Source organism: Equus quagga, chromosome 11 (genome assembly GCF_021613505.1).
Source record: "Equus quagga isolate Etosha38 chromosome 11, UCLA_HA_Equagga_1.0, whole genome shotgun sequence".
In the NCBI taxonomy this organism is placed as follows: domain Eukaryota; kingdom Metazoa; phylum Chordata; class Mammalia; order Perissodactyla; family Equidae; genus Equus; species Equus quagga.
In genome coordinates, this window is record NC_060277.1 from 82,518,411 (window position 1) to 82,537,659 (window position 19,249).

The 19,249-nt window shown below is 35.4% G+C and overlaps 1 protein-coding gene across 3 annotated transcripts in view; it reads right to left on the reverse strand.

The window, feature by feature from the left end:
• INTS2 (integrator complex subunit 2) overlaps positions 1-19,249 on the reverse strand; it is a 47,981-nt gene that overhangs the window by 13,029 nt on the left and 15,703 nt on the right. For all 3 annotated transcript variants that reach the window (XM_046676668.1, XM_046676669.1, XM_046676670.1), the window contains exons 10-17: positions 18,606-18,677; positions 18,403-18,517; positions 16,322-16,390; positions 14,699-14,833; positions 13,376-13,552; positions 12,066-12,174; positions 2,738-2,842; positions 600-764 (exon numbers count right to left, since the gene is read on the reverse strand). In XM_046676668.1, the coding sequence (XP_046532624.1) occupies positions 600-764; positions 2,738-2,842; positions 12,066-12,174; positions 13,376-13,552; positions 14,699-14,833; positions 16,322-16,390; positions 18,403-18,517; positions 18,606-18,677 (947 nt within the window). The remainder of the gene's footprint in view (positions 1-599; positions 765-2,737; positions 2,843-12,065; positions 12,175-13,375; positions 13,553-14,698; positions 14,834-16,321; positions 16,391-18,402; positions 18,518-18,605; positions 18,678-19,249) is intronic.

Sequence of the window (19,249 nt, forward strand, 5' to 3'; positions counted from 1 at the left end):
TTGAGCATTTGCAGTGTAACTAGTCCAAAATGAGATGTGCCCAAAGTATAAAATACACAGCAGACTGCAAAGACTTAGTGTGGTAAAACAGTAAAATATCTCATTAATAGTTTTTTTATACTGATTACATGATGAACTAATATATTAGATTTATCAGGTTAAATAAAATAATTATCAAAATTAATTTTCCCTGTTTCTTTTTACCTTGTTAACATAGCTATAGAAAGTTTAAAATTACATGTGTGGTTTGTATCATATTTCTGTTTGACAGCGGTGATCTAGAACACTATCCGTTAACTACAAGTACATTGCTCTATTCCATGGCACTTATTTCTGACCATTATTTCTGATTGACTTCTCTGGAAGATCCTAAAACCACACAACCTGTTTAGTGATATGACATAGGACTTATGAGGAAACAGATACAAGCATATCAGAAAGAAATGGTTAAAACTCCTTAAACTCAAAGAGAATTACTTGAAATATATTCACCAAAACATTAATATATCCCCAGGGAAATTCTGCATGATTTTAAGATTTCAATGAGCCTAACATCTCTGCACTACTAAAAGGGAAAAAGGAGTATCAATTCACTATACCTTCCTGGAGTTGTTTAGGCGAGTGGTTTTTGGCATTATTAGTCAGGAGCATTCGCCTTAACAGGGCATCAGTCCCTGTGATTTCTTCTTCACAGATCCAATCATCCACAATGCATAAATGTGGGTAGTTAGTTGCAAGGAGACGTAGTAAAGCAGAATGCAACCCTTAAAAATTTACAAGAAGTAAAATGGATTCTTCATTTATAAACACAAAAATCCTCTCTCTCCTCTCTTCCTCTCCCTGCTCCCTTTCATTTTCAGCAATCCAAAGGAATCTGCACTTCTTGTGCATGCATTCCACAGTTTGGGAACTTCTGTTTAGTAGTTGAGCCAGGGAATCTGCTTAAATAAAGATCCCCAAGTGATCTGTTACACAGGAGGAAGCTGGAAACCACTACTTCTATCAAAAGTTCTCAAGCTTCCTTCCACCCTATCCCAATATCAATGTCTTCCATCAGGAAAAGTGGTTTGACAGAGCAGTAGTTCAAGAGTTGAGAGGGGGAGGAAAGAAAAAGAAGAGAAAAGAATGTCCATTTGGGTGAGATCATATATGGTTTGAAAAAGGCCTCACTCAGAAATTCTGACAGGCTTCTATCGGAGAACATGTGCTCTCCTCCAACCCAGATGAGAATCATTGCTATAGATGGGTAAAATTAAACTTGCTCACTTGGAGTGCCTAAAAGGTCTCAGGCACTTTATGTACATTTTCTCATATCACCCTAATATTCCTACAAGGTGAGCAATATTGTCTCCATTCTACTGTAAGGAAACAGGCTGACAGACATTGATTAATGTCACACAGCTAAGCATGTCAGCCAACCGAAGCAGTACTGATGATACCCACAAGAGGGTGCATTTGTCTTCCTTCAAGAAAAGGAATGGGAAACCTTCCTATTTCTAAATCAGTCTTGTTTCTAACCTTTGCTGATAGCATAGTTTGACTATTCATGATTATTATTGTGTAATATCAATAATGAGAAAATAAATGATGATACTGTAAAAATGCCTATTTAGATATATGAAATACCACTATGCTAAGTGCTTAGCACATAAATACTCAATAAATATTGTTGTTACTATACTATTATCATCATCAGAGTTTTAAGATTAGTAGTAATAAAAGTACTTTAGATCCAATCATCCCCTTATTATGCAACTTAGATCAACCATACCACTGCTTAGTCCCATAGGGATAGTATCTGCTTCCTTTCTCATAGAAACTGCTTAAAATTAATGTTTCTGTTTGAAAAGACACTGTAACAATCAAAAGTGGTATAAATTTAAAGTCTAAAAATCTAAATGCACAAGTGTATGTATACTTAAGACTATCCCAAAACAGTCACAAAAATGACTGCTTACAACAGTACAAATTAATCTACATTTCATAATCTCTTCAACAAAACAGTTAGTTTCCAAATGTTGCCAAATATAACATCATTTCTTTGGAAACAGATTATGCAAAGATATAATAAATGAAGACATCTGGCTAAAGATGACCAAAGAAGGCTCACGTTCCTCCTTGAAACCAACGATAACAAGGAAAGAAAAAGAAAATTCCAACTTCAAGGAAACAAACAAACAAAAAAAACACCCCACACTCACACATTGTTAAAAAAGAAAAAAAGAAAACATTATTAAAAAAAGAAAAAAATTGAATCTCAAAACATATTTCTATGACAGCTTTACACTAAAAATATTACAGTAATTTCACGCTCAGGAATATTATATAGTAATTAAAAACAATAACATAGACTACATGTACTGACATGAAAAGATTTCCAAGACTCCAAGAGGAAAAAGCAAGCCTCAGAAAAGAGAGGGTATAATACCATTTATAGTTTAAAGAAAGAATTTTTTACTCATGTATCTATTAGCCTCAATCATATGAAATGGCATTTTTGTAAGTCAAAAATAGTTAAATACCTGCAATTTCATATGGTTTAACCTGTAGAAAAAAATGTCTGAAATTACACACCAAAATAAAACAGCTGGGGGTTTGAGGGGGAAGAGTTGGTTTGCAGGGAGTGAGACAATTTGAATTTTTAACACTAAGCACCTATTACACATTATAACATTATAAACAGTAAAGTATGTTTTACCAATAAACGTCAACAGTAAAAAGCAAGTAAAACAAATACCTCCCAACTCCTGCTGCAGCCCTTGAGCCTGTCGAATAAGGAATTTGATAGGAATCTGATCCATTAAAGAAGACGAATATGATTTGGGCTTTCTTTGCATGGCAGCTGTCAGTCAAAGATGAAAAGTATAAGATAAAGTGTCAGAAACAACATAATTCTTAACCTTCAACGCAAATGAAAACAAAAACAATGTTACATTACTTTTAATTCACTGAATCTGTGAACATAAGTCATAAAAGGTGAAGAATCACTACCAAAATGGTGGAAACACAGGATGAGAAAGAACATAGCTAAGGGCAAGATCTGAAAAATGCCCCCAAATTGAAACTAGTTGGGAGAAAAATCATGAGTGAGAGAAGCCATCTGCAGAAGTACCCTATGCTAAAAAAAACCAAAAACACCCACCTGATAAGTCAGTCAAGACTCTCTCAAATCTAATTAGGAAGACCAAATGCAGTCATGACCACACAGCTTAAAGCTTCATGATTCTAACAGCCTATTATATACATTTAACCTATTATATACATTACAGTGGCAACTGACTCCTTTTAAAGGAAGTTGGGCAATATGAATTTGACTTCTTTCTCTCAAAACTTCTACCTTCAGTCAGCTAACAAGTCCATTTTTTTTTAACAAGTCCATCTTACTTTCTGTTCTTTTTCTGCTGTCCTAATTCAGTGCCTACTCGTTGTTTGTTTAAATATCTATTATGGCCCAATTTCCTGGATTCTAATTTCTCTTCTCTTTAAATCACCCTTCCCACTGCTGCCATAGTCCTCATATTTAAATACAGAGTTGGCCAGATCATGTGTCTCTGGCTCCCTGTTCAAAAACCTTCAGTGGATTCCTACATCCCACAGAATAAACGTCCTTGCCAATCTATGCTATTTTTCTCTGTCTCATCTCCACCATACTCTATATGCCTGACTCCTCATCTCATTCCAAGGTACTTTGCTTGTGCACCACAGACCCAAATGAGAATCTAAACTAGGGTGTTCATAGTTTAAAAAAATCATATCCAATATACTTATTCTTTTTCAAATACAAACCACAAAGTATAAAGCTCAACAAATTTTTTTTGTTTGAAGACAAGAAGTATATAAGAGCAAGTGTTAGAATAAAAGGTGAGAATCATTACATATACAGACTATATAACTCTTGATTAGATATAATCTCCCTTGTAAATTAATAAATTAGCATCCTAGTTTTCCAGACCAATCTTTTATGAACTGAGTACAAATGTGTTTCAGAAGGCAGTTAAAATAATATATGTTTCAGTGATAGTCAGTCCTAGCCAGGGCAATTAAGCAAGAAAAACAAATAAAATGCATCCAAACTGGAAAGGAAAAAGTAAAACTGTCACTCTTTGCAGATGACATGATACTGTACATAGAAAACAATAAAGACTCCATCAAAAAATTGTTAGAACTAATAAACGAATTCAGTAAAGTAGCAGGATACAAAATCAATACACAAAAATCTGTGGCATTTCTACATACTAATAACAACCTATCAGAAAGAGAAATTAGGGGCTGGCCTGGTGGCATAGTGGTTAAGTCCACACACTCCACTTTGGTGGCCCAGGGTGCGCCAGGTCTGATCCTGGGAGCGGACCTACGCACCACTCATCAAGCCATTTGCATCAACATGCTGGAGGGTATTATGCTAAGCAAAATAAATCAGACAAAGAAAGCCAAATACTGTATGATTTCACTTATATGTGGAAGATAAAACAACAAAAACAACAAACACATAGACACAGAGAGTAGATTGGTGGTTACCAAAGGGGAAGGGAGAGGAAGGCAGGCAAAAGGGGTAAAGGGCAAATGTGTACAATAACAAATGACAACTAGACTTTGAGTGGTGAACATGATGTAGTCAACACAGAAGTCAAAATGTAATGATGTAGGGGGCCGACCCAGTGGCGGAGCGGTTAAGTGTGCACGTTCCGCTTTGGTGACCCAGGGTTCGCCAGTTCGGATCCTGGGTGTGGACATGGCACCACTTGGCAAGCCGTGCTGTGACAGGCGTCCCACAAATAAAGTAGAGGAAGATGGGCACGGATGTTAGCTCAGGGCTAATCTTCCTCAAAAATAAATAAATAAACAAACAAACAAACAAGAAAGAAATATAATGATGTACACCTGAAACTTATTTAATGTTATAAACCAATGTTACCTCAATAAAAAATTAACTAAAAAAAAAAATCTGTTGTTTAATGTAGCCACCTTCATTAATTATCTTTGCTAGATCTTCTGGATAACTTGCTGCAGCTTCTACATCAGCACTTGCTACTTCACCTTGCACTTTTAAGTTGTGGAGATGGCTTCTTTCCTTAAACCTCATGAGCCAACCTTTGCTAGCTTCAGACTTTTCCTCTGCAGCTTCCTCACCTCTCTCAGGCTTCAAGGACTAGAAGAGAATTAGGGCCTTGCTCTGGATTATTAGGCTTTGGCTTAAGGGAATGTTGTGGCTATCCAGACCACTGAAACTTTCTCTATATGAGCAATAAGGCTGTTTCACTTTCTTATCATTCATGGGTGCACTGGAGTAGCACTTTTAATTTCCTTCAAGAAGTTTTCCTTTGCATTCACAACGTGGCTAACTGGCACAAGAGGCCTAGCTTTCGGCCTATCTCAGCTTTTGACGTGGCTTTTCACTAAGCTTAATCATTTCTAGCTTTTGATTTAAAGAGAGAGATGTGCAACTCTTCCTTTCATTTGAGAGGTCATTGTAGGGTTATTAATTGGCCTAATTTCAATATTGTTGTGTCTCAGGGAATGGGAGGACCAAGGAGAGGGAGATAAGAGAACAGGCAGTTGGTGGAACAGTCAGAACACACACAACATTTATCAACTAAGTTCACCTTCTTATATGGGCACGGTTCATGGTGCCCCAAAACAATTACAATAGTAACATCAAAGATCACTGATCACAGATCACCATAACAAATATAATAATAATGAAAAGTTTGAAATATTGTGAGAATTACCAAAATGTGAAACAGAGACACAAAGCAAGTAAATGCTGTTGGAAAAATGGCACCGATAGGCCTACTCGACACAGGATTGCCACAAACCTTCAGTTTGTAAAAAATGTGCTATCTAAAAGTGCAATCAAGTGAAGTGCAATAAAACAAGGTATGCCTGTGAGTTCCAGTGATAGTCAAATCCTGGTTCTAACACTTACTATTTAGGGGAGTTACTTAAGTTCCCTGTGCCTCAGTGTTCTCATCTGTAAAATAAAGATAGTACCTATCTCATAGAATTGTTGTGAGAGTTTACATGAGTTAACATGTTTAAAGTGCTTCAAGCAGTGTCTGGCACATAGCAAGCACTCAAATGTTAACTAGTATTATTAAGATCTAGAGTCCCAGGGCCAGCCTGGTGGCACAGCGGTTAAGTTCGCACGTTCTGCTTCAACGGCCTGGGGTTCACCGGTTGGGATCCCGGGTACGGACATGGCACCACTTGTCAAGCCATGCTGTGGTAGGCGTCCCACATATAAAGTAGAGAAGATGGGCACAGATGTTAGCTCAGGGCCAGACTTCCTCAGCAAAAAAAAAAAAAAAAAAAAGAGGATTGGCAGCAGATGTTAGCTCAGGGCTAATTTTCTTCAAAAAAAAAAGATCCAGAGTCCTCAAGAACAGCTTAGGGTAAAAGTATCAATATTCAAGTTTCTGGACCTATGAAATTGAAAACAAAATCCCAATCACATTTTAATGATTCCATCAAAGAACCAGCAGCCCATGAAGCCCTGCCTAAAGCAATTATTTCTCTTTAACATCTCTGTGAAATACAACATCAAGAATATTATTAATTCTTCAGTAAAAGACTATGAAGGGTATATGAGAAGATCATTTGTTTCATATATACAACATGAGCAATTACATTTCCAGATTTCTTGCAATGTATGGTTTTCAAAGATTCAAATTTAACATTTAACTTCATCCTCAATAAACCTGTAGAAATGTTTTGAATACTGTTTGCATTGCCCCTAGTCTTTGTGACATTTTAATCCTTAAAAATATCCTATAGATGGGGCTGGCCCCGTGGCCGAGTGGTTAAGTTTGCGCGCTCCGCTGCAGGCGGCCCAGTGTTTCATTGGTTCGAATCCTGTGCGCGGACATGGCACTGCTCATCAAGCCACGCTGAGGCAGCATCCCACACGCCACAACTAGAAGGACCCACAACGAAGAATATACAACTATGTACTGGGGGGCTTTGGGGAGAAAAAGGGAAAAAAATAAAATCTTTAAAAAAAAAAATCCTATAGAAAATGAATTCACTTATGAAATTAGCATTAACTTGATACCAAAGCCTTGAAGAAAGGAAGAAAGAAGAAAGGAAAAGAAAAAGAAAAGGAAAAAAGGCAAATTTCACTTGTTTAAACAGAGATAGGAAAAAAATTGTATTAAAAAAAAACCAAGGGGGCTGGCCCAGAGGCGCAGCAGTTAAATTCACGCGTTCCGCTTCGGCAGCCCGGGATTCACCGGTTCGGATCCCAGGTGCAGACATGGCACCGCTTGGCAAAAGCCACGCTGTGGCAGGTATTCCACACATAAAGCAGAGGAAGATGGGCACGGATGTTAGCTCAGGACCAGGCTTCCTCAGCAAAAAGAGGAGGATTGGCAGCAGTTAGCTCAGGGCTAATCTTCCTCAAAAAAAAAAAAAAACCAAGCAAATCAAATCTAGCACCATACTAAAAGAATAATACACCAAGAGCAAGTAGGGGTCATTCCAGGAATATAAACATATTAATTATACAATGAATCGTATAAATAGGCCAATTTATCTCAATAATTCCCAAAAAAGCATTTACACTCTTTGACATCAGAATTAAAAGGATCTTTTCAGACACCATGTCTTCTCAGAGAAGGGAAACAATAGAAAGAATAAACAAATGGGACTTCATCAGACTAAAGAGCTTCTTCAAGGCAAATGAAAACAGGATTGAAACAAAAAAACAACCCACTAACTGGGAAAAAATATTTGCAAGTCATATATCTGACAAAGGCTTAATATCCATAATATATAAAGAACTCTCACAACTCAACAACAAAAAATCAAACCACCCAATCAAAAAATGGGCTGCAGACATGAACAGACATTTCTCCAAAGAAGATATACGGATGGCCAATAGGCATATGAAAAGATGCTCATCATCGCTGATCATCAGGGAAATGCAAATCAAAACTACACTAAGATATCACCTTACACCCATTAGAATGACAAAAATATCTAAAACTAATAGTAACAAATGTTGGAGAGGTTGTGGAGAAAAAGGAAGCCTCATACACTGCTGGTGGGAATGCAAACTGGTGCAGCCACTATGGAAAACAGTATGGAGAGTCCTCAAAAAATTAAAAATAGAACTACCATACAATCCAGCCATCCCACTACTGGGTATCTATCCAAAGAGCTTGAAGTCAACAATCCCAAAAGTCCTATGTACCCCAATGTTCATTGCAGCATTATTTACAATAGCCAAGACATGGAAGCAAGCTAAGTGCCCATCAACAGATGAATGGATAAAGAAGATGTGGTACATATATACAATGGAATACTACTCAGCTGCAAAACAGAACAAAATCATCCCATTTGCAATAACGTGGATGGACCTTGAGGGAATTATGTTAAGTGAAATAAGCCAGACAGAGAAGGATCATCTGTGTATGACTCCACTCATGTGAGGAATTTAAAAATGTGGACTAAGAGAACAGTTTAGTGGCTACCAGGGGAAAGGTGGGGTGGGGGGTGGGCACAAAGGGTGAAGTGGTGCACCTACAACACAAATGACAAACATTAATGTACAAGTGAAATTACACAAGATTGTAACCTATCATTAACTCAATAAAAAAAAATTTTTTTAAATGATACTCTAAGAAATTCAGAGCTTGACTACTCCAAACTAAATGTCAATACGTTTCCTATGATGAGTGATAACTTGTTAGGAGAACATTGTACAGATCCTATACAAAGTAAAATTTTATTGACAGACAAAAAATAACTTGAATAAATTTACTCATTCAAAAAACAGTGATTAAGTGCCTACTATGTATCAAGTAAAATTCTAAATGCTAGATATGGCAGCAAAAAAAAAAGACAAAAATTAGCCTCCAGGAAGCTTACATTTTAATAATTAAAAAGAAAAAATTATTTCATATTTCTAGATGGGAAGACAATATTGTAAAGATGTAAATTCTCTCCAAATTAATCTATAAGTTTAACATAATTCTGATTAAAATCCCAGTATAATCTTCCTCTATGCAATTTGAGAAAATTATTACAAAGTTCATGTTAAAGATTATATATGTGAGAGTAGACAGAAATATTGAACAAGAAAGGTACTGGAAATGTCTGAGATAAAAAAGAAAATCCAAAAACAGACATAGGTTTGTAATAAAACTTCGATATACCTCAAAGCAACCTTCTAAAGTAATAGGAAAATGATAGATTATTCACTACATAATGTTAACAAATGACCTATTATTAAAAAATAAAATTGGATACTTTACACCAAAATTAATTAAAGGTACACTTAAATTTTAAAAATGAAATAATAATGTCCTAAAAGAAAATACAGGCGATTAGTTATATAATGCTAGTATCTTGCTTTGAAAGATTTTCCTCCCTATAAAATTCTATAATTAAACAACACCATAAACAAATGATAACACTCAATTTTGTAAAAAATTGGCATTCACGTTCTATACAAATGAGGGATTCTATAATGCTATAACCTATTTGGAAGGCACTATGGCGATGCATTTTTTAAATCTCTTAATTTTCCAAAATCTTTGTCTTAGTAGTTCTATATTCAGGAATCTATCCTAAGGAGAGAAATAACCATGCCTATATACAGGGTCAAAACCAGAGCACAGTTAACAAGGTACTGAAACTACAACACAACTTCACAGGTAGTAATAAATTTAAGGCAGAATTATCTTTTTGGCCATCAAAGAGCAAAATTCTCTCACGGTGTGACATATTCTGCAGTTATTTGTTCCCCTTGGAGATGAGACTAGACTAGAAAAAAACTCTCCTGAACCAGAGGAAAAAATTCTCCAACGAAAGGCCAATCCCTCCATTTGTCTTCCACATCCCATCTCCTCTCACCTACCAAGGACGTCACTCCAGGATCAGCATCATCAACCTTCCGTCTCTACTAGATTACTCCCAACAGCATGCAAACATTCTCTTATCTCTTTCACTTTAAAAAAAATCCTCTCCTGACCTCATTTTCCTTTCCAATTACCACATTCATTGTTCTTCCTCTCTTCACAACTCCTCAAAACGGCTGTCTCTACTCATTGTCTCCAGTATACCTCCTCTAATTTTCTTTTGAATTCACTACAGTCAGGCTTCCATCCTACCACTTTACCAGTGAAACTGTAAAGTTCAAATGACCTCCAGCGAGCTATATACAGTCATCAGCTGAGCCTCAGTCCTAATCTTACTTGATCTATCAATATCATTTGACTGATCACTCTCTCCTCTTTGAAACACTCTTCCCTTGGCATCCAGGAGATCACATCCTCCTCCCACACTCCCTCTCTTGGTGGTCTTATTTAATGTCATGATTTTAAGTATCATTTATATGCCAAAGAACCTCAAAGCTTCAGTCCAGATATCTCCCCTGAATTCCAGGCCCATACATGAACTGTCTCCTTAACATCCCCACTTGAAAGTCTATCAGACAGCTCAAACTTAACGTGTCCACAACTGAGCTCCTGATCCCCCACAAACCTGCTTCTCCTCCAAGCTCTTTTATTGCAGTTGATAGCCATTCTGTCCTTTAGGCTCAGGCCAAAAGCCTCCACATCGACCTTGGCTCCTGTCGCTCAAACCTCATGAACGCATCAGCAAAATCTCTCAACTCTATCTTCAAAATACATATACACTGCTACCAGTCCAAACTACCACCACCTTTTGCCCAGAATCTTATAAAAACCTACTAACTTTCTTCTAATCCCCCAGTTCCTTTACCAAGACTCAATCCAGCCTGAGTTGTACTCCTAACCTAAAATCCTTAACTTTCCAATTGAGATCCATCAGAGTGTTGCATAAAGAACAACAGCTTCACAGGAACACTGGGTTGAACTGAGCATGTCATTGGGGACTAGACTACATAATCTTTAAAGATTCCTCCAGTCCTGAAAATTGAGTGACTTGCTAATTCTACAGGGTATGTACATAAGAGTTGGCTATACTATCCTCTGTATTTTTATGTATTAAAGAAAATTTTTTGCCAGACATTAAATACAAACTAAGAGTGTATCTTGGTCCCCTGCTATAGTATTAGTGGTCTGAGTTCTCCTCCAGAACATCTCCTTGTAACTCATTCCTCTACTATCTATTTATTAAATCACAAGTATCATATGCCTTAGTAGAATTTGTCACATATGGATAAAAGTGGAAGGCTATTATCTAATGCTTATTATTAGCCCACCTTGTCTCTAATATGACAAAGACTATAATTAAAGTTATGTGATATCATCTGCATAACCCTAACAACTACAGTCAGGAAAGAGACCAGGTGAGAAATTCACAGTATATTTAAAACACAATTCTTCAGATAAATAAAAGAAGTTGATCTGCCAAACATTGAAAAGTAACTTTAAATTTATAGCTTTAAAAAAATAAAATCATTCAACTGTGGCAAAACAACCATCCTTACAAGAATTACCCCTGTGTTATACGCTCAATGCCTACAACTTTTTAATGACACTCTTTTTGTTTCAAATACGGAACTACATACATTTAGCAAACCTAAAATACACGTGAATTTTCTTTTTAAAGTACGTAGGAAAACACACTACTTTATACTGATCTTCTATGCTAAATTGGACCTTCTGATATTATACAAAGTAGCTAAGTTTGAAAGCCCAGTTCAGTGATAATTTTAATAGCAAAAGGATACTCTTTTATTGTTTTTTCCTATTACTTTTGATTAGATTTTTCACACTAATGGAAGACAAAGGAAAGATTGAAATTAAGCAAAAATATTTCAGTTACAGTTCCTTTGCTTATCTCAATTTATATTTAGTTAATAAGGTCACTAAAATTGTTAAAATATAGGCAATTCAGTTATCTATTAATTTAGCCTGCTAAAAGGAAGACTGAGCCCTAAGGGGTGGTTATATACCCACACATACACGTATTTATACATCAGAGTATACAATGCCTACATGGCAAAGACTATAGAATGATGCAGGAGCTTGTTAGAATATTTGACCTTATTTTCTCATTTAACAGCTTGGAAAGTAAGAAAACATAAGCAAATAAAACAAAGTATCACTAGAAACACTCCTCTATGTACAACTTACCTAAAGTCTTTGTGTTTGCTAGGAGAGCTTCTTCGTAAGACAGAATATAGTAAAGCACCAAAAGCTGTGCTGTGATACTGAAACGCTGATTAAGGCGGATATTGTCTCCCTGGAGGTAATATAATAAAGACTTTAAAATATTTTTAAATTTCATGAGTGCTTTTTTGATGGTAAAAGCATTCAAAATGGACTATTCAGTGTTGCTGCTCCCAAGCTCAGATAAAACAGGAGAAACATTGCTATGTTTGCATTAAACTCAAAGAGAGAACTTGAAGTTTAAAGTAAATTTGAGATGGTGTGGGAGATGAAAGACGACATGCTTAATAGTCTCTAAGATAGGAAAAAAAAGACTTCAGCTATTACTCAACAGCAATACCATCAAGCTGCTTCTGAAAAAAGCTTATGAGTCTCAAGTATTATCTGAAACTAGCGTGAAGAAAATAACTCCTAAAAAAGATATTGTACATTTAAACATGTAGATAGAGCCAGCCCTGGTGGTCTAGTGGTTAACATTCGGCACTCTCATCGCCATGGCTGGGGTTCGTTTCCCTGTCAGGGAACCAACCACACTACCCATTTGTTGGTTGTCATACCGTGGCGGCTGTGTGTTACTGTGATGCTGAAAGCTATGCCGCTAGTATTTCAAATACCAGAAAGGTCACCCATGGTGGACAGGTTTCAACAGAGCTTCCAGACTGACAGACTAGGAAGAAGCTGGCCACTCACTTCCAAAACAATTGGCCATGAAAACCGTAGGAACAGCAGCAGAACATTGTCTGATAGAGCGCTGGAAGGTGAGAGGATGGCAGAAAACCGACCGGGCATGGTTCTGCCCTGATGTATGCAGGGTCACTAGAAGTTGGAATTGACTCAGAGGCACTATCAACAACAAACGTTTAAATATATTTGTGAAAAATGCAACTATTTTTTCCTTCTAAAAAAGTGAAGAAAAAGATTTTCTCCAAATTTTCCATTAACGAATCTAGGTATATCTTAGAGTCTCAGGAAGCTAAACAAACTTGTGCTGAAATGTCACATAGTCCTTTGTTAAAAACACAATCTCCAGGGCACTCCTTAGACTTTAAAATGGAGCTTTTAAAAGAATTCCTCAAAAAGTGCCTATGTGACAAACCACTCGGAATTAATATCATTCGCTTAATTTTTATAAGTGATCTAAAGAAATTTAATCCCATTTTAAATCCAGAACCACACAGAAATCCTCTAATAATCAAGAAAAAAATATGGAATAAGTCAGAAGAATAAACTAAAAGAAAAATAAGCTAATAAATATACAAGAATCACTACTTTACCCCAATGACTCCTTGGAAAATATTGAGTATCTCCTGTTCTGTGACTGGCTGATTTGTGGCTTCTGGATTAGATTTGGATGCAGGAGTAAGTATAGAATTTATGTACACGTCAATCAGAGGAAGTAACTGAGGATGGAGTGGAGTGGAGGTTTCACACAGCTGTCTATAAATCCAGTCCTAAAAAAGAAGGTTATAGGCACCAAATCAACTGTGGCAATAAGAAAAAGCAAGTGAAATTTTTAAAGCACATACAATTTTACATGATTTATGAATCAGTGAAACTCACTGTTAACTTTTAGCAGTTACAAATATATTATCCTGTTTTACAATTTTTTTTTATTTAAAAATACAAACTACTTTTATATCCTAATCGAGAATATTGTCTAGTGGAAGATAATCTAAAATGATGAGCTTGGGTTTTGAGTTTGGACTTTGGGTTTTTAATCTATTATTTTTTAAGTAGTGAGAAAAACACTTTAAGTCCCAGTATATGTGTATTTAGAGCACAATATGTGTTGTCGCAGAAGACTGCACAGCAGAGAGGAATTTAGGGAGAGGAATAGCTCTTCACAGCAAACCCTCAGAGAGATTAAGAAAGAGGCTTTGACAATCATGCATGGGAGACCATCACTTTATCTCCAAGGAGAGAGGACTTGTAGCAATGATGGCTGTGCATCTTGATTCAATTCTTACCTGTTTCACTTTCCAAAAATATTAAAAAAACAGGAGATATAATCTAGCTGGAAAATAACTTCACTAAATCATAAAAACAAGTTAACTGAAAGTGAAAAATGAATGCATATAGTGTTCATTGTTCTTTATAAATAAAGGAGCCTCTAGAAAAGGTCTGAACAGATTTCTTTACCTCCTGGGAGTCAGCATTTTCCTTGGAGGATCTTTTCACTGTTGGATATAGTCAACCATAACCATTGAAAACATATCAAAACATGCATGTTAGGTTTTAGGTGTCCTTGTGACAAGTGTACAAACGCTGGTCATGGCTGACCAGCAACTTTCTCAGTTTGATGAACAAAACTCAAGTATAGAAAAATGGCAATTTCTTACTAAGGGTTACTGAAATAGCCATATGCTATTATTGAGAATTTAAATGGATTAGTAATAGTGTACATTTCGTAAATAACTTAACAGTTCCATTGTTTAAAAAACCTGAAATTAAGTTCCTCATTACTGTAATTATATAAATGACTAGTAACTAGACACATTTCATACACAAAACTCACGTAAAGACCTACAAACTGACACAGAACTGGGAAAAGAACATTAACTTAGGTTGTAGCTTGAAATATAAATGTATGGGCATACTTTTATGGACACTTTGTGCTTGGTAAAGGAACGACTCCTGAGAAGCTGGTAAATACAATGAATAGGCAAAAATCCAGTAATGTTGGCACTCAGGTTGCTGGTCACAGGAACCCGAACTGCATGAGCTGTGACAACCTAAAAGGGAAAAACAGTATTAATATACACAACAGAACAGACATAAAATTATTCTGAAAGAGGGAGGATTAGCAGGTAGACTGTCAATAGTTAATACAAGTGAGGTCCTTAGGAATGAATGATAAAAACAAGTTGTTACATGATTTAATTATTTTTGAATGGTGAGGTAGCATACATTTAGGGATTTGCAAAGTTCTCTAATTTTTTTTTGTTTTTAAATACAGATATGCTGACAGCGGTAGAGTAAGGTAAAAATAACATAAAATTTGGAATCATAAAACCTGGGTTCAGTGACTTTGGGTAAGTCATTTTATCCTTTGAGGCTCCTTTGTATTTTCACATCTACAAAATGGCACGACACTGTCTTACCTGCCTCAAAAGGTTTTTGTGAGGGGGAAAAAGTTTTTTTTGAAAAACATATGTAAATTATAAAGTATCACACAAATATAAGTAGGAATTTTTATTGTTCTTATTGTGTCATACATTGACCACTAACTGTCTTTCAAAGACCGACCCCAAAGTTGTCTTCCAGTCAGTTCAAATTAAACACATAAAAAATAACTTATGGGTTTCCTCTGTCCTATATGTGACTGTTACATGGGAGTATATGTGCACTGAGGGGAGAAGGGAGAGTTTGGTATACGGATGAGAATATCAATTACCCTAATAGAAGCAACAGTTAGGGACCCATGAGAATTTTCAAATATTTCATTTTTTAAGACATATCTATATTTTTTGGTGAAGAAGATTGGCCCCGAGCTAAGATCCATGCCAATCCTCCTCTATTTTTTGTATGTAGGATGCTGCTACAGCATGGCTTGATGAGTGGTGTGTAGGTCCGCTCCTGGGATCTGAACCCACGAACCCTGGGTCACCAAAGCGAAGCACACAAACCCAACCACTACACCACTGAGCCAGCCCCAAGACACACATATGTTTTGTGTTCTGAGATGTAAATTGGCAAATGATTCTGGCAATTAATTTTAAATTTTAGAATGGTCTCCTTCACCGAAAAAATAAAATATCCTGAGGATTACCCACAGACAAAGGTGCTGAGGCCAATAAGAATATGTAAAAACAAGAATAAGGAATTTAGACTCTAGTTTATAATCTAGTTAGAAATGAACCTTACAGCCTAAAGGTTTAAATAGGTCTCTTTCATTTTTCTCCTGACAAACGCAAACAATTACCTCATGTAAGATCCCTGCCATCAGATCTAACACTATACTTTTAAGCATCTACTCAAAGTCTCCAAAATACATAAATTTAAAACCTTATTTTGCTCGTAGTAAGTAGCTTTAAAAGTAAATTTTAAATGGGATTATTCTTTATAGAAGTTTCAAAGATTAAATAAATCATCATTGAAAACTAAAAAGGAATACAAAAAGACCAAATTATTCTCTTAAACTGAGATATACAAGTTTCCCCCCAAAGAATCCTGTAAAAGAAAGTTAAAGAAGTACCTGAGAATAAATTTAAAAGAAGTACCTGCTCAGTAAAAATTTCCTGTGTGAAGATAGTCTTCATCCTGCTCAAGGAGCTTGGCTTAATGACAATCTAAAACAATCAAAAGAATTCCAACAGCACATGAAAATATCATAATATGAAGCACAATTTTCTCTGCTAAATTTATTATCTAAAATGACTGTAATGTATAAAATTAATATTCAAATACTCTATTTCATAAGCGGCTTCTCAAATCCAACATTAAAGTGTGTTTTTCTTCAGAAACAGAAACAACAGATAAAAGTACAAAGTAAATACTCTTATTGGCATTTCAAGTCAGTGGGAAGAAGTGGATTATTCAATAAATGAAGGGGAGATAGCTCCCTTTCTGGGGAATATGTATACATATAGAGAGAGATCTGCTCACAAGACACTATATCCACAATGATCTCCAAATGTATTCAAGATTTAAATTTAAAACATGAAGCCACAAAATACTAGAAGAAAATATAGGTGACCATTTGTACAGACCTGAGGAAAGAAAAACATTTCTAAGCATAACAGCAAAGTGAGAAACACAAGAGAAAAACTTAATATATTACACACAGAAACAATAATTTCCACATGGCAAAACAGACTGGGAAAAATCAACTGCAAGCTATTGTACTTTTAAAGACACTAAGGGGGCTTGCCTGGTGGCATAGTGGTTAAGTTTGCATGCTCTGATTTGGCAGCCCAGAGTTCGCCAGTTGGGATCCTGGGTGTGGACCTACACACTGCTCATCAGGCATGCTGTGGCAGCCCCCTACATAGAAGAACTAGAAGGACTTAAAACTAGGATATACAACTATGTACTGGGCCTTTGGAAAAAATAAAACATGAAAGATTGGCAACAGATGTTAGCTCAGGGCCAATCTTCCTCACCAAAAAAAGAAAAAAAAAAAGACACTAAGGATTATAAAATACTGATTTAACTGTGGCTTTCAAGAAAAAAAGAGGGGAACACTACCACATTAACACTACACATCTGAACTGTAAAATGAATCCCAATTTCAATATTGGGTAAAATATGTCTTAAAATCAATGAAATATATGAGTCATAGTCACATATCATTTATATATATAAAGATTTTGAATCAGTGAAAGGGAAGATAAATCAATAAAAATCCCTACTAAAAAACTGGGACATTGATAAGCCTTTCACAAAAGAATTATACCAGCCAAAACACACACATTTTAAAAACTACCCAAAAAAAACACTATAAACTACAACTATAAAAAAAATAATAATAAAAACCACAGGTCCACTAGCAATCAAAGAAATGAAAAATAAGTGAGATCTTTTTTCATCAATCAAATTTGCAAAGATTAAAAAGAATGGTAATGCTTGGTGATAGTGAGAGTTGAGGAAAATAGGCACTCTCATTCACAAATCGAACAGCTAAACTGGTATAAGCTTTCTGGGAGATAATCTGGCAATACTCACTAAACACCTTAACATCATCATATTCTTTTACTTACTAACTGTTTTCTAGAACTTTATCTTAAGGAAATAATCCAAAAGGTGTTTGAAGACATACATGTGTGAGTGTGTGTGTGTATATTTACATAAATAATGATATTCATCTAAGCATTATTCAGAAATTGGAAAATCTACATAGCAAATAAGAAGAGATCCATTAAGAAAGTCATGATCGATCCATATGATGGACTAATATGCAGCCATTAATAATTATATTGTATTAGAATATTTATTGATATTAAGAAATGTTCATCACATATTGGTAGAAGTTCTTTAAAATTACAAAATATGTACATCAATTTAAAGAAAGAACAGACACCAGATGTTAACAATGGAATTGATATACCTGATATACATGAACAATGGAATTATATTTTTCCCTTCTTTTCTGTGTTTTCCAAGCTTTCTACATTGAACATCTATTATTCTTGTAAATAAAGGTTTTCATAATATATTTTTTTCTAAGAGCTCCTGATAAAATTTCAACCTATTAAACAACTAAAATTACTTCAAAATGAAAACTATCTATTTACTTTATACTACAAGAAAATGCCCAGCTTAGAAACAACTTCTTTAGAAAGAAGATTAAAATAAAAATTACCTTCATCCCCAAAGTAGAACAGACCAAGTCAATGATAGCACTAAGTTGGTTGCTATGAAAATACATGGCGACCAATAACAACATCTCCCCAAAAGAAGCAGAGACGCCCGAAGTACTGTTGAAACAGAAACGAAAATATGAGTTTCCAAAGAGAGGATAAGAAAAACTTACTTAGCTAACTGAAACAAATAAAGTCACCTTACCTCTCAAAATAAGCTTCTTCTTTTATCATCCAACTTAGCCACACTACCATTAGCTGCTCCTGTTCAGGTGTACTATAGAAAACATATCAGAAATGTCACCAGTTTAAATCAGATATACTAGCATAAGAAAAAAGACCATTCTGGAATTATTTTTGGTAGAAATTATTTTTTCCTTTCCTATTTTGAAATATCAATTCAAATTAATTGCTTGCTGAATTGGCCATTAATTGTTATTGAGATATAAAGTAGTCCTAGAGATAAGAATGAGGACCTCTGCTTTTCATCATGAGTGTAAACAGCCACACCCTCTCAGTCTTAGTTACTGCGTTTGTAAGCTGGAGAAAGTAAACCTCCTCACATTTCTCGGAAAAGCAAAGAATTAAATTAGGGATTAAATTGTTTAAATTAAATTAAATTAAATTAGGGATTAAAATGTTAGAAGAACAATATTAACAGCTCATAATTATTTCATATAGAAAAAAAATCTGATGTTAAAACTTAATCACCAAAAAGTCACAAACTGAGTTACAGAACAGTAACTAGTTATTCCATCTTTTACCTGAAAAATGGAATTTAATTTATAGAAACATTTTGAGCATAACTCAAAACTGTAGAGAAATAAGCAATCACTATTCAAAAAGAAA